General features: G+C 35.4%; 1 protein-coding gene across 2 annotated transcripts; it reads left to right on the forward strand.

The window, feature by feature from the left end:
• Positions 1-1929: 1929 nt before the first annotated feature.
• On the forward strand, positions 1930-13217 carry LOC113493246 (fructose-bisphosphate aldolase-like). Of its 2 annotated transcripts, none has more exons than XM_026871131.1 (9): positions 1930-1947; positions 5670-5782; positions 7090-7178; positions 8141-8315; positions 9278-9481; positions 10483-10598; positions 11748-11847; positions 12376-12575; positions 13044-13217. In XM_026871131.1, exons 2-9 carry the CDS (start codon positions 5671-5673, stop codon positions 13134-13136), a joined length of 1089 nt encoding a protein of 362 aa, XP_026726932.1. In that variant the 5' UTR covers positions 1930-1947; position 5670; the 3' UTR covers positions 13137-13217. The 2 variants fall into 2 exon arrangements, with proteins under 2 accessions (XP_026726932.1, XP_026726924.1); XM_026871123.1 differs by lacking the exon at positions 1930-1947 and adding an exon at positions 2413-2477.
• The last annotated feature ends 323 nt before the right edge of the window (positions 13218-13540 follow it).

The following is a 13540-nucleotide window of genomic DNA, read 5'->3' on the forward strand; positions in this document are numbered from 1 at the left end:
TGGTGGCGGATTTCTCAGTTCAACAGCGCATGGTTGGTAATTGTGTATATCCGACACATAATAGTGAAACTAAGCGACAACAGAGAGCGTTAGCAAAAATGATAGTTTTTGCATTATAGTTTTCGAGCAACTGTAGAACCAGCCGATGCGTGTATACTTTGTTATTGTGGTTCAAAAAGATTTTTCAAAAGAGAAATAATAAGTACACTTCCATGAAGCAAGACAGGTCTTTATAAAAATACATATTTTGTCTGTTATACTCATTGGCATTTGGCCTAGCCTTTTCCCAACTATGTTGGGGTCGGCTACCAGTCCAACCGGTTTTAGCTAAGTACCAGTGTTTTACAAGGAGCGACTGCCTATCTGACCACCTCAACCCAGTTACCTGGGCAACACGATACCCCTTGGTTAGACTGGCTGTCAGACTTTTCAAGCTTCTGACTACCTGTAACGTCTAGACTACATGAAGTACATGTACGGGATCGACATCTACCTACCAGTTTTGTATTTTTACAGAGTAACGAAAACAGATGCTTGAAACTTTATCCACACAAACATTGCACACTTACAAAAATATTTTAGTAACTATCGATAAAAAAATATTAGTTAAGGAACGGAGCATCACTAGTGCATATATGAAATGAAACTGACATTTCTTTTTTTTCGCTAATGTTTTGCAATGAACTTTTAACTAAATCCATGAGTACAGATAAGAAATAGACATAATGTTGTTGGCAAGTTTTATAAATACTCTTTGGGGTCCGAGGTATCGGATGATGATATACTATCTATCTATGTCTACGTTTATATTGAAAATCCAGTTTAAGGTATGCAATAAGAATACTTAAATAATAAATGCCTGACAAATTGTCCTGTCCTGTAGGTACAATTTGTCAATCAGTTACTACAAAACTGTTTACTACGTTATTATATAATCGACCCATGTCAATAGTTTATCAATTAAATTTATAACTTTATGTTTGAAAACTGATACAGGATGATAAAATTAAGTGAAACGATTTTTTACATTTACTATGTTTAACAATTTAGTTAAAATATCAATTACCTACATCTACCCTAAACTGACAAAATATGTATGCGCTTACAACATAGGCAAGGAAGCTTATGAGCATGCAACGATAAAAGCTGGTCAAGTGCGAATCGGCTCGGTACGTTAAAGAAAAGAAGAAAAATAGAATTTTATTTATAAAAAAACGTTACCTCTTAGTTTTATGAAAATACCAAGCATGCCTTAAACGATTTTTAAGTCTGAAAAGGATAGACTCACATTGCTTTTTCATTTTTCGTAGTCTTAAAAATAACTACTCTACATTACATACATTTAATTATTTTGTTATTGTAACTGTTTTCAATATTAAAGTCTTGATTTCAATGCGCATAAAATTAATTGGTTCGAACCTGGTATCAATTGAAGCTGTAAGTAGAATTTTAGGCTGCGTTTACACTGGCAAAGTCACTTTATATTTTGAGATTTTGATTTATACTTCAACACTTTAAATTTTCTGGGGCTTTGGAGAAGAAACAACAAACTCAAAATGTTGTCCACAATGTGTACAATTAACTTAGAAGGGTAAGAGATAGATAGCATATTCGCTAAGGCTAGAAATGACAATTTTGCATGCTTTCCAAGAATGTAACCTATCGCCTATGGTCTCAAAAGGATAATTAGCAAATTAGATTCTTGCTTTGGGAGAGCACTTAATACGATAGGTAGACAATAAGTACATACCTACGATAGGTGCAATAATTCCTACATGTCCCATGATCAACAATATCCTCAAATCGTCTCCCGCTAAACCCACCAATGTGTCCGATGCCTAACAATTTGCGATGTCATAAACAGCTGACGCAGTCTTCATCCCATTCGTTAGTCTGTAAATCAGGAGAACATCGCTCAAGCACGTTCCGAGCTAAGTGAAGTGATAGGTAGGTATATCATACCTATAGTCTATAGATGTTACTTACTAGGACTTACATATTGTATTGGCTTTAAGTGATATTAAAGTTTTATCTACGTGTGAATTTTGTTGATAAGTTACAGGAGATGGAGACTTTAATTCTCGCTTCTATTTAACCGGGTTAAAAGGAGAGGAGGTTGTTTTGTTTCAATGTATGTTTAATTTAATAAAATTAGTGTTATTTCAGTAACTAGTTCAGTAAGATTACAAAATTTTGTGATTACTATTTCAATTGCGTTTATGTCTACCAAGCTTGTGCCAAAACACTCATACGAATAGAAATCACTTGACCTGTCATATCGATAGTTTTATTCCAACGTCTTCTATCAACTCTAACTATTTTTACTCACTAAGTTAATTAGTGTTTTTCCATTCTAAAATATTTACCAATAAATTGTATTATTCAAACATCCTGTATAACAAGAGATAATGTTTTATCTAAATTGTTGTGGCTCAGAATGGTTTATTTAGTGTTTGTGGCGTGTTCTTACAAAACAGGTGATTATAATAATTATTTCCATTATTTTCACATAATATTTCTTAGTAAGATCTTGCTACATCTTAAAGGGAGAATCTTGCACTTGTGTGACAGAAACGCGGCTATATCCATGTAATCTCCCGTCTCTCTTCCACAACTGCATCAATATTGTTTCGCTTGACATTTTTAAATGAGTTTAGATAAGATTAATGTAATTTGTTCGGTAACAGAGTCGTTTTATTCTCGTACTTCTGGGGCCCTAATTCCGCTATTTACAATGACCGATGATTTACTTACAGGAAAAAGGATTTAATTGACATTTACAATGACCAATGAATTACTTACTGGAAAAAGGATTTAATTGGCATTATTCGTATTCTCCTAAGCATTTTTCAACATAGTAACTGTAAATTCATTATATTGACTGTGAGAGTCAATAACTGAACGCCCCGAACTGAATTTCAAATTATTATGTTGAAAAAATGCTTAGCGGAATATCTATAGTGAAATTTTAATCCTATTCACATTAATTCTTCGCCATCGTAAATAGCCAAATTGGGGCCCTGATATGGCTATTTCTTACCGCTTCAGACTTCCTTAGCTGTAACCTCAGCAATGCATTCTATAAGATTTATGTTCTTGGCTGGTACCCTAGCCAGTAGGTAGCAGTAGTTACGACATCCAGAATGCACAACCTGTTGAAGACTCAGCCATAAATTTTCCCACATCACAAAAGCGAAAGCTTGCGGAGATTTTTGACCGTCTACCACTATCTCTAAAAGTAGTATTTACTGCAGTTGTGGAAAAGAGAGGCTGATATGCGTCGTGTAGTGCGCTGTCTTGCTTCTACAGGTGCAAAAGTTTTCTAATAAGACGTTTAGAGCGGGTGGCTGGTCAGTGGTTTCTAAATTCCATAGTTTGTAGTTGTCTTTGTTCTCATTTATTTAAGAAATACTTCCAACAAGCTGTGGAAAAGTTAACTTTGAGAAAATTCCAATACATACAAAAATTTTCTCCATTCCTAAAATAATCTTCAAAGTAAAATGAACTACTTTTATGCATTTTCTATTTTTTTTGCCTCATAGCCGATTGTTATTTTATTTAAAAGCTGGCGCTTATCAATGTTTCGTCCATCTCATGGTCTCATGGTTTGAGTTAACCATAACAATGTAAACTAATGAATCAATTTAATCCTTATAACACACGCTACCCCTAACAGTTTCGACTACATGCTTTAATTATAAGTAACTACGATTACTACGACCAATTGTCACTTACCCATTTCAATAGATACCTTTACTTTGTACATAAAGAGAGAACCGAGCTTATCCTTAATACAGAATCTTGTAGAATCCGGTTATATCCTTAGTAATGCTTCTTAAAAGAAGACGGGGACACTAATCCATCGTGTGACACAGACGAATGAGCCGGCCATCGATTCAGATTAGTGTCATGAGGAATACGATGTTTTTACTTACTTAAATACTTATTTCCTAAATATTGTGTGGGTTGTTTCGTGTAATACATATGATGTAAGAGGTTATGGGATAAATTTTGAATTTGAGGAAGCCAGACCACATCATCATCTTGAATGCCCACTTCTGGGTATAGGTATCCCATTGTTTTCTATTTTCTTGTGTTTCGTCCAACACGTACTTTGACTTCAAGTATAACCGATTGGTTGAAGTCACCACGCTCAAACTATGAGCACGACGAGTCGCGGCTTCGATAGTTTCAATACTAGTGTGATCTACGAATCGAACTACAATAACGACCCTGTCGAGCACAAAAATAACTTAGGAGATACAGTAATAATAATATTTAATAGTACACATTCCTTAACTGTCTTTGGAAAGAAAAAAACAATTAAATAATGTTAGCTACCAATCATAATAATATCTTATTCCATTTTCGTAATACTAGGGCTGCGTTACGAATGAACTAATCAAAACTTCAAATTCAAAAACAAACGAACATCGAGTATTTTGTTTCAAAACTTTCAACGAAAATAAACTGAAACTCAAATTTTGAAACCCGTATTTTTCCAGTTCATTTAACTTTTGGTTTAGTTTGAAAATACACAAAATGGCAAAACTTCAGCACACACGGAATTAATTTCTATAATTCGATTTCAATAACATCGTTTTAACTCTAGTTATTTTATGTGTGTAACATCCGTGCTTATTATGTTTCATTGTCATTCCAATGGTCTACGAATTTTTTTTTGATTGGTCATTTTATTCACATCGCATTTATTACTTTAAAAGTTGTAATTTCAGACAAGTATTTTCGTTAAATTAATTTGCTCTATCGCGTGATTTCGCTTTTAAACTAATAAAGTTTGCTCTGGTTTCTAAAGAACCGACCTACATTAAACAGATAGTCAGCTGCAGAACCCCATGTTCTCAAGTTCCATGATCACTTTCTAATTGTTTCAGTCAATCAATCTTAATTCTAGAATAATTTTCGTTGATCAACTTCTCAGATATTTTTGATTCAAAAACTAATTGAGTAATCTATACTTCTATACTTAATATATAAAGCTGAAGAATTTGTTTGTTTGTTTGTTTGTTTGTTTGTTTGTTTGAACGCGCTAATCTCAGGAACTACTGGTTCGAATTGAAAAATTATTTTTGTGTTGCATAGATCATTAATCGAGGAAGGCTTTAGGCTATAAACCATCACGCTGCGACTAATAGGAGCGAAGATACAATGGAAAATGTGAAAAAAATAGGGCAGGTATAAATCATAACTTATATCTTCTACCCATGGGGACGAAGTCGCGGGCAACAGCTAGTACTTTAATATATAAAGCTGAAGAGTTTGTTTGCTTGTTTGAACGGGCTAATCTCAGGAACTACTGGTTCAAATTGAAAAAATATTTTTGTGTCGAATAGTCCATTCACCGAGGAAGGCTTTAGGCCTTCCATCACCACTTTTTTACCATCACTTTTTTACCATCACGCTGCGACTAATAGGAGCCAAGATACAGTGGAAAATGTGGAAAAAACAGGGAAAATTATTCATTTTCGAGGGCTTCCGTTCAAAAATTCCTGACTTATATCTTCTAACCACGCGGACGAAGTCGCGGGCAACAGCTAGTTACTGATATTTGAAAGGATGATATTGGAGGTGTTACAAAATCTGCTCTCCTTCTTAATAAATGTCTTAATCAAAATCCAAGGTGTTCCATTTATAACTTTATATTCCAGAATGACGACCTTCTTCTCGTACCCTGACCCTAAGCTGCAGAAGGAGCTGAGGGAAACCGCTGAAGCTATAGTAGCTCCGGGGAAAGGGATCCTGGCTGTCGATGAAGTTAATGGTAAGTTTGAACATTTACTATTTAAAACATCTCTTTGGTTAAGAGCGTAGCTGTGATAGCTCTTGTGGTAAGTGTGCTAAGACCACAGCACCGTCAAGTCAAAATTCTCGGTCTTCGATGCCAAGAATTTTCGAATATGTGCGTTTTAGAAAAAAAAAAAATATCACAGCTTGTGTTTTGGAAGGCACGTAGTAATGTGAGTCCAGCGCTGATAAACTGTACAATGCTGCTATGAAAGCAAAAGGAATGAGTTAGTAAAACAAAATAATGTTTCAAATCAAAATCATTTCCATCCAGCACCCAGATTCTTTCACCCTTCACCGCTTCCTAAGTGCTTTTGCTGCGAGAGAAGAAACGACGTAACAAGCTCCCCGGAATGGCGGTAGCACGCTGTCATTCCTTTGAAAATATAAATTACAATCAATTTGTTTCATCAGAACGATTTAACAACTTGAAAAAAAATCTTCTGAAGATTTTTTACCAGCAATTTTACTTGTTACTTATAAACTAGGTCGCGATAATTTCCGTTCAGTTCAAATAACATATTTCCCATAACCCATGGGTTCCATCTGTAATGCGCCATAAGCTTCCCTTCAATAAAAATGCCATTAAAACTCGATCATCGGGTTTGTCGTTATGCCGGGACCGTTACTCAACTGTTTATGGAGTATTACTACGTTCTGTATAACCATTACAGAATCTGCTAATGAAATCAAGCTAAGTACTTGGAATAAAATCGGTTGTGGGTTAGGGTTCTCGACTCTAAGGCTAAGGGTTCCGTCGAAGTAGGCTTTAGAAAAACTAATTGGTTGATGACAAATGACAACGGTGAGCCTGGACTCACATTTAAATGTTAGACAATTTTCTTTTTTTGCTTTGTCCTCTGAAATAATTACTTATCTGTAAAATTTTAACTGTTTTGATATAACGGTTTATGTGATACTAAAGAGGCATGGACAGACGGGCAAGCAGCAGTCTTCGTAATAGGTTTACTGAGATATTCGGTGTACAGTAGATCAGTTTTTGATAGTTAGGTTCTGTCGCGCCGAAACAAGACGTGAAAGTAGGATTTGCCATCTTGAAAGAGAGATAGTGTTTTACAGTAGAGTACAGTGACTTACTTCAGTCACTTACTCAGTTTACTTCTCTGACCTCCAGGGTCAGAGAAGTAAACTGAGGTATACATTCACAAAAATATCGTCATTTAAAATAAAATGGGAACGAAATCTTTTATCTTATATTGAGCAATGTTCGAAAATATATGAACGTTAAAAAATGTACATTAACTCATTACTTGTAATTTTCAGAGGGAATCGGAAAACTCCTAGCTGCTATTGGTTTGGATAATACTGAGAATAATAGAAGAAGGTACCGCCAACTTCTTTTTACTACAGAAGTAAGTACTTGCTAACAAAATTATGGTTAATTAGGCTTTACTGATATTTAGAAGTCTTGTTAATATACCATATCTTCAGATCTTGTAGATTTAAAAATTATCTTTAAGAGTCATTCTACCATGTGTACTTTTTACATAGTGAATGGGTTGTAAACTTAAAACGGGTAGTCACTCTCAAAAAAGAAGAAAATCGTTACCAAAAAAGCTCTGGAACAAGGGAACAACAACTATTTTTCTAACGAATTCTAGTACCTACCTATTTCTTACAAAGGGAAGCATTTCTAAAGATTTAAAATAACTCTAATACAAAACAAAGTGAAAGAAAAGCAAGACGTACACAAAACATACAACCACAAAGCGTTGTTTCATAAAACGCAATTACAACCGAAAAATATATGTTTTCGAAACAGATTTCCTTGTTGTTCCGTTAAAAGTTAACTCACGTATACGAAAACATAGCCTTTGTTCCTCTAAAGATATTCCCCAGGGACATCCTTCTTTTCACCCGGCCATATTTAAAGCGCTCCCACAAACTTTGACCGTTATTTACTTTCACAACTTGTAATTCCATTTTTACTGTCCTGTAAGTCATTTTTTATGAAATTCTCGGTAGATTGCTTTTTTTTTAAACTTTATTTTTTTTTTGTTTTTAAATCGTAATCGATGTTTCGTTTGGAAATTACGACATTGCGAATTTGAGACAGCTCATGACTTCGAATAATCACAGCCATATTGGAGTCATTTCATCAGCATTCACGTCGCTTGTGACAATATCTCTTGATAGAAAAATCTATTCAGACAAATATGAGGGAAGCGACATAAATATCAACAGTATTAGGAAGTTGAATTAAGTCTTCTAAGATTCCCGTTGAAAAAAAAATGCCGAAGAAATGACCATTCCTTCTTATATCATTTTCATGATCTCGTAAAGATTTATATATCTTCTTCTCTAATCTCCCCAGACTCTCTCGGAGCATGTATCAGCAGTAATCCTCTTCGATGAGACCGTTTACCAGAAGACTGATGATGGAACTCCCTTCGTCGAGCTCCTGAAGAAGAACAACATCATCCCTGGCATCAAGGTGGATAAGGATGCAGTGCCATTGTTCCTGTCACAAGATGAGGTTACAACTCAAGGTGAGGCTTTTTAGATATTTTTTGAAGAGAGTAAATTAGTAAACAATAAAGGTATATTTTTCTCTAAAAATGAATGAATGTGTGTGGTCTCTCCTCAGCACTGGGATCGTGTATAGAATAATGAAAAATGGGTCGTTAAAATCTTTTCCTGAAAACCGCAAAGTGTCATAAAAGTCGTCGGTTTGTTTTTGAAGAGCAACTTAATCTAACTTAGATGTTTTTTACTACACGGGAACATTCCTAGAAAATGTCTCCTCATACATTATTTATGATGCAATTTTGTATCCGAACTGTCCGAACTACAGGGCAAAAGCCTCCATCATACACACCCTAATTTTAAAAGCATTAGGATGCTGTCCAACCACGACCTCACGATATCATAATGTCTTTCCGATTCCCAAAAAATAAACGACGAAATAACTCCAGAAAAATATTCCGGGCAACCGTCCTTTTCTCAAATAAAACATGCATAAATGCATGAATAGGGCAAACGGGGTTACGCCGACGTCTGCTGGTTAGTTTTAGCTTCGCAAGTGAATATGTGATGGTACATATGTTTTTGAGGAGCTTCAGATGAATGTTTGTTCCATTGTATGCAATGCGATGTGGTTTTGAAGTCAGTTTTAAAGCTTCAGCCTTTTTGAGAATGAATTTGCTGAAAAGTAAAATTAAGGGTGAGATTTTATCGTATATCCATACACTTTCATAGCTAAACCACCACCAAGGTTGACAATTTTTTTAAGAATTTTTCTGAAATTCAAAGATTCAAGCCATAAGCATGTACATAAGCCATTTTATTACCACCATGCGGATGCAACTGCTGGTAAAACTCAGTTTGGATAAAATGTAAAAGATTTTTTAGAGAAAAACACTTTACTTAATTTTTATTTTCTTTGTAACAATAGCCGAGTGAGTCGTATGTTCACAATTCAACTCAAATCTTACATCCCTTCATCTTCCAGGTCTCGATGATCTAGCCAAGCGCTGCGCTGAATACAAGAAGCAAGGATGCAGGTTTGCAAAATGGCGGTGTCCATTAAAGATTGGTGAAAACACACCATCAGTGCAGGCTATTAACGATACTGCGCAGGTCCTCGCGAGGTACGCGTCCATCTGTCAGAGCGAGGGTCTGGTACCCATTGTCGAACCTGATGTGGTTTTGGACGGTAAGACTCGAAACATCTTTAAACAACTTTCTGTATTAAATGAAGGTGATTGTCGGGATCGGCTGACTGGTTTTCTAACTAAACGGATGAGCATGAGCGGCGGTGTGGTTGCGATCTGGGGATTTACAATTATTTTATGAAGTGAGATGGAGATGGTACTCATGCGTTTAGAAGGATTTCGCGACTAGTTCTGGAGTATTTAGTTATGAGCTGACGCAGCGGTGAGGTCCCCAAGCGCAATTTCTGTTTAATAAAATATTACTATTTTGTTAGATTTTTTGGATTTATTTGAATTTCTTAAATTTGTCTGTTGGAGTAGTGAATTCCGAATTTAATGATGAATGTTATGATGACCATAATGTAAACTGATTTCCATAATCGCAGGTTATCTCAATAAATGCCATCAAACCAGTATTACAATTTTAAACTGCAATTTTTGCAATGCATGAAAGAGATAGTGCTATCTGACGGTGTATATTTGTCTCCATCCCAAAACAATAGTGGATCATATACCTACACAACTTCGGTAATTAAATGTGTATAAATTAATATTGCTTACTAATTGACTGACACGGTAATTAGTCAAATTGTTTCATTGTTATTCTATGATGTATTACTCAATTCGGGTGTAACGAGAATTACAAATCAAATTATGCATTGTATATATGATTAAATAGTTCATTGGAAACGGAGGTACTATTGATAGGATATTAAGTCGCGTTTGCTGCGGTTGGTTTGTGTTAGGATGACTTCGAGTTCTTATTTCGTATTTTGTTTTCATTTAATATTAACACGTACTAGATACCATTCAAGCATTCCTGGATCACACAGATGCTTGTCCTTGAGAGTCGTCACGTCGTCAAAATATATTTAAATTCCACTTTTCACACTTCACTCTCACAACTTTAAAATTAAAAGACCGATTTTACCAAACATGTCTGTCCGTCTATCACTGACAGAAACATAAAATGCGGTAACATGAAATGTATTGATGTTACCAGGGGATCATGACATCGTAAGGAACCAGCAAGTGACAGAAGCAGCCCTGGCCGCGGTGTATAAGGCTCTGAGCGACCACCACGTGTTCCTAGAGGGAACACTCTTAAAACCTAACATGGTTAGTATATTCTTGTATTTATGCATTCCTAGTACCTATAAATTTGTGATCTTAAATCACGTGAATGCGATAAGGCATTGTTATTCGCTTTTTTTTATTTTTATCACTGAGATTTTGAGTATCCAATTTGTAATAAGTATTTCAATTAAAAAGTGTGTTATTCGGACTTCTTGCCCTTTGCCCTAAATCCCTAAATTTTCGTAATTTTGTAAATTAATTGATTTCTGTAATAATTAACTTTAATAATTGATGGAAATAACGGGTACGGCATATCATCGTCATCAATCTCAAGTACAAGTTATCTATGTATACCATCTACAGGCTTAAAGGAATGTGAGAGCCTAATAGGTCCAAGCCTTTAGCTAGATGCACGCTTTGAAATGCATTCGCAGCGAACTCATTCATTGTAAACGTGACTTCGCATAATTAGAGTGAGAACCAATAGAGACCACTTTATTACTCAAATGGATTCTTGGAAAAGCAATTTAAAAACTACAGTGTAAAAAATAGTTGTTTGCAGGTAAAACAGTTTTGAAGGAGCGTGGGAAAATGTGTTTGTGTACCTCGAAAACTTTAAAGTTTTTTGTAAATATTAAACTGATTTTTTTTTATGAAAACTTTATTAAAAACTGTGTTTTGCTTATCCAAATCCATAATAATTTAAGGAGGAGTTTAACGACATACATACATGCATTAGAATTATACATTTAAAGTTATAATGTTACTATAAAAATATGTACGGATTTGTAAAAAAATAGATTACAAAGCAATGTTTTACAAACGCTTATACAGTTTCTATTTTGTCATCACCAAGGAGTTTTCAATACGACGACCTCCGTGGTCGAGTGGCGTACACACCGGTTTCAAGGTGTCGCTAGCTCTGAGGTCCCGGGTTCGATCCCTGGTCGGGACAATGTAAAAAATCAGATTTCTACATTGACTCGGGTCTGGGTTTTTGTGGTACCTTCGTTGTATCTGAATTCCATAACACAAGTGCTTAAGCAACTTACTTTGCGTTCAGAACAATGTATGTGACGTTGTCAAAAAAAAAATACCTAGTGCAGTTTTAATCTACAGTCACTATTCAAAAGTAGCACAAAAATACTTTTAAAAAGCCTGCATCGCCAAAAATGCCCTATTTCGTTTCAGATAACTCCAGGTCAAGCTAGTTCAAAGAAGAATACTCCAGAGGAAATAGCCGTGGCTACAGTTAGCTCTTTACGGAGAACGGTACCTGCTGCCGTACCCGGTAACCTAACATTTAAACTAACTAAGTTATAACTAAGCAAGGTGTTATAACTATAAACAAAGTTGTTGTTGAACTGCTTCAGTTTTGGTATAAGACTTCGGCTATTAAGTTTGGTGAAAGTGTTGCTTTGGAGGAACAAATCTCTCAAATACTATGTTTTATTATTGGCTAAACAATTGATTTAGAAAAAAAAATGCTTCTCTGAATAAGCTATTATATGAGAAAAAGATTTAAAATTACAGTAGACAAGAATCTGTAACAGTATAACCAATAGAGACCACTTTATAACTCTAATGGATTTTTGGAAAAGCTATTTAAAAAACTACAGCCTTAAAAACTGTTTGCAGATTAAACAGTTTTGAGGGAGAATTTGAACAGAATATTTGATCAAAAATTTACAGCTTTCTAAAAATATGATGCTAAACTACAAGTGTGTATTTCACAAACAAAAGAAGGGGTTTTCCAAACCCTTGCCAATTTCCCTCCTCTTTTTACTTACTTCTAATATATATTCATAATATGCTCTAGGAATCGCATTCCTCTCTGGCGGGCAATCTGAAGAAGAAGCGACCGTCAACCTGAACGCCATCAACCAGGTGACCTTGAAGAAACCCTGGGCGTTGACTTTCAGCTACGGGAGGGCTCTGCAGGCTTCGGTCTGGAAGACCTGGGCAGGCAAGGATGAGAACACGAAGGCTGCTCAACTGGAACTGCTGAAGAGAACCAAGGTAACCAGTGGACAATGGAAATATGTCCAAGGATGTAAAAATCCTTTACAGTGGTATAGGAAACGCGCGACGTGTCGTGGATTTGATCCCCGAGTGGGACAAGCATTTACATGTTCCACGAATGACTGTTCTGAGTCTGGGTGTCTTGGGCATGTGATTTGAAAGTTTGTGAACCCGTTGCGATAAAAATTTGAAATTGGAAAGTGCGGGAGGCATTTATTAAAAGAAAATACAAGTTCCCGTTTCGCTCATTTTAATACACTACGTGAGGTTTTACAGATTATTTTGTATGGAAAAATACGTTTTAAAATATTTCCTTTCAGTAGAAGCTGTATTTAAAATAATATGAGCCCGCATTCAGACATACTTACGAATTTAATTATGACATTTACACTTGTAACTAATTAAAACGAGAATCACATATTTATTTCTCCAATTCTGACATATATGTATCTTTTTTTTTTTTAGGCTAACGATCTAGCATCTCAAGGCAAGTACCAAGGAGGAGCGAAGACTTCCGCAGCCGTCAAGTCTAACTTCTCAGCCAATCATAAATACTAAAAAATGAACGAGTGTCGACTTCTCGATAGAATTATTAAAAGCCAGGCAGATGCAATCGAGAAATATATTTTTATCGGAATCTATGCGTTTAAAATTTTTCCCAAATTTTGACGTACTCAGCCCTGTTCAGGATTCATCATAACAGGTGCTTTAAAAAATAACCTGCATATTAAACCAGTCATATACAGTAGGTACAACAAATGTCAACGATGTACTAAAACTCAATTCCATCTGACAAAACTACGATATTATTTCTTCGACTTTCATCCTAACTCATGCTAAGTCATGTTCAACTAGCCCTCTACAACAATATCTCTAAATTGGACTGTTTCAGCAGTGGAAGCGAGAAGGCAACATACGACATAGAGTGCCATCTCTTTCACATCAACATTAGCAAGTGGTGT

This window comes from Trichoplusia ni, chromosome 1 (genome assembly GCF_003590095.1).
Source record: "Trichoplusia ni isolate ovarian cell line Hi5 chromosome 1, tn1, whole genome shotgun sequence".
In the NCBI taxonomy this organism is placed as follows: domain Eukaryota; kingdom Metazoa; phylum Arthropoda; class Insecta; order Lepidoptera; family Noctuidae; genus Trichoplusia; species Trichoplusia ni.

Bases quoted from the DNA above. Each gene is read 5' to 3' on its own strand.
- LOC113493246 (XM_026871131.1), top strand. From the start codon at position 5,671: ATGACGACCTTCTTCTCGTACCCTGACCCTAAGCTGCAGAAGGAGCTG. The intron at 11,848-12,375 runs GTAACCTAACAT...AATATGCTCTAG, and splicing joins GGTACCTGCTGCCGTACCCG to GAATCGCATTCCTCTCTGGC. The intron at 12,576-13,043 runs GTAACCAGTGGA...TTTTTTTTTTAG, and splicing joins AACTGCTGAAGAGAACCAAG to GCTAACGATCTAGCATCTCA.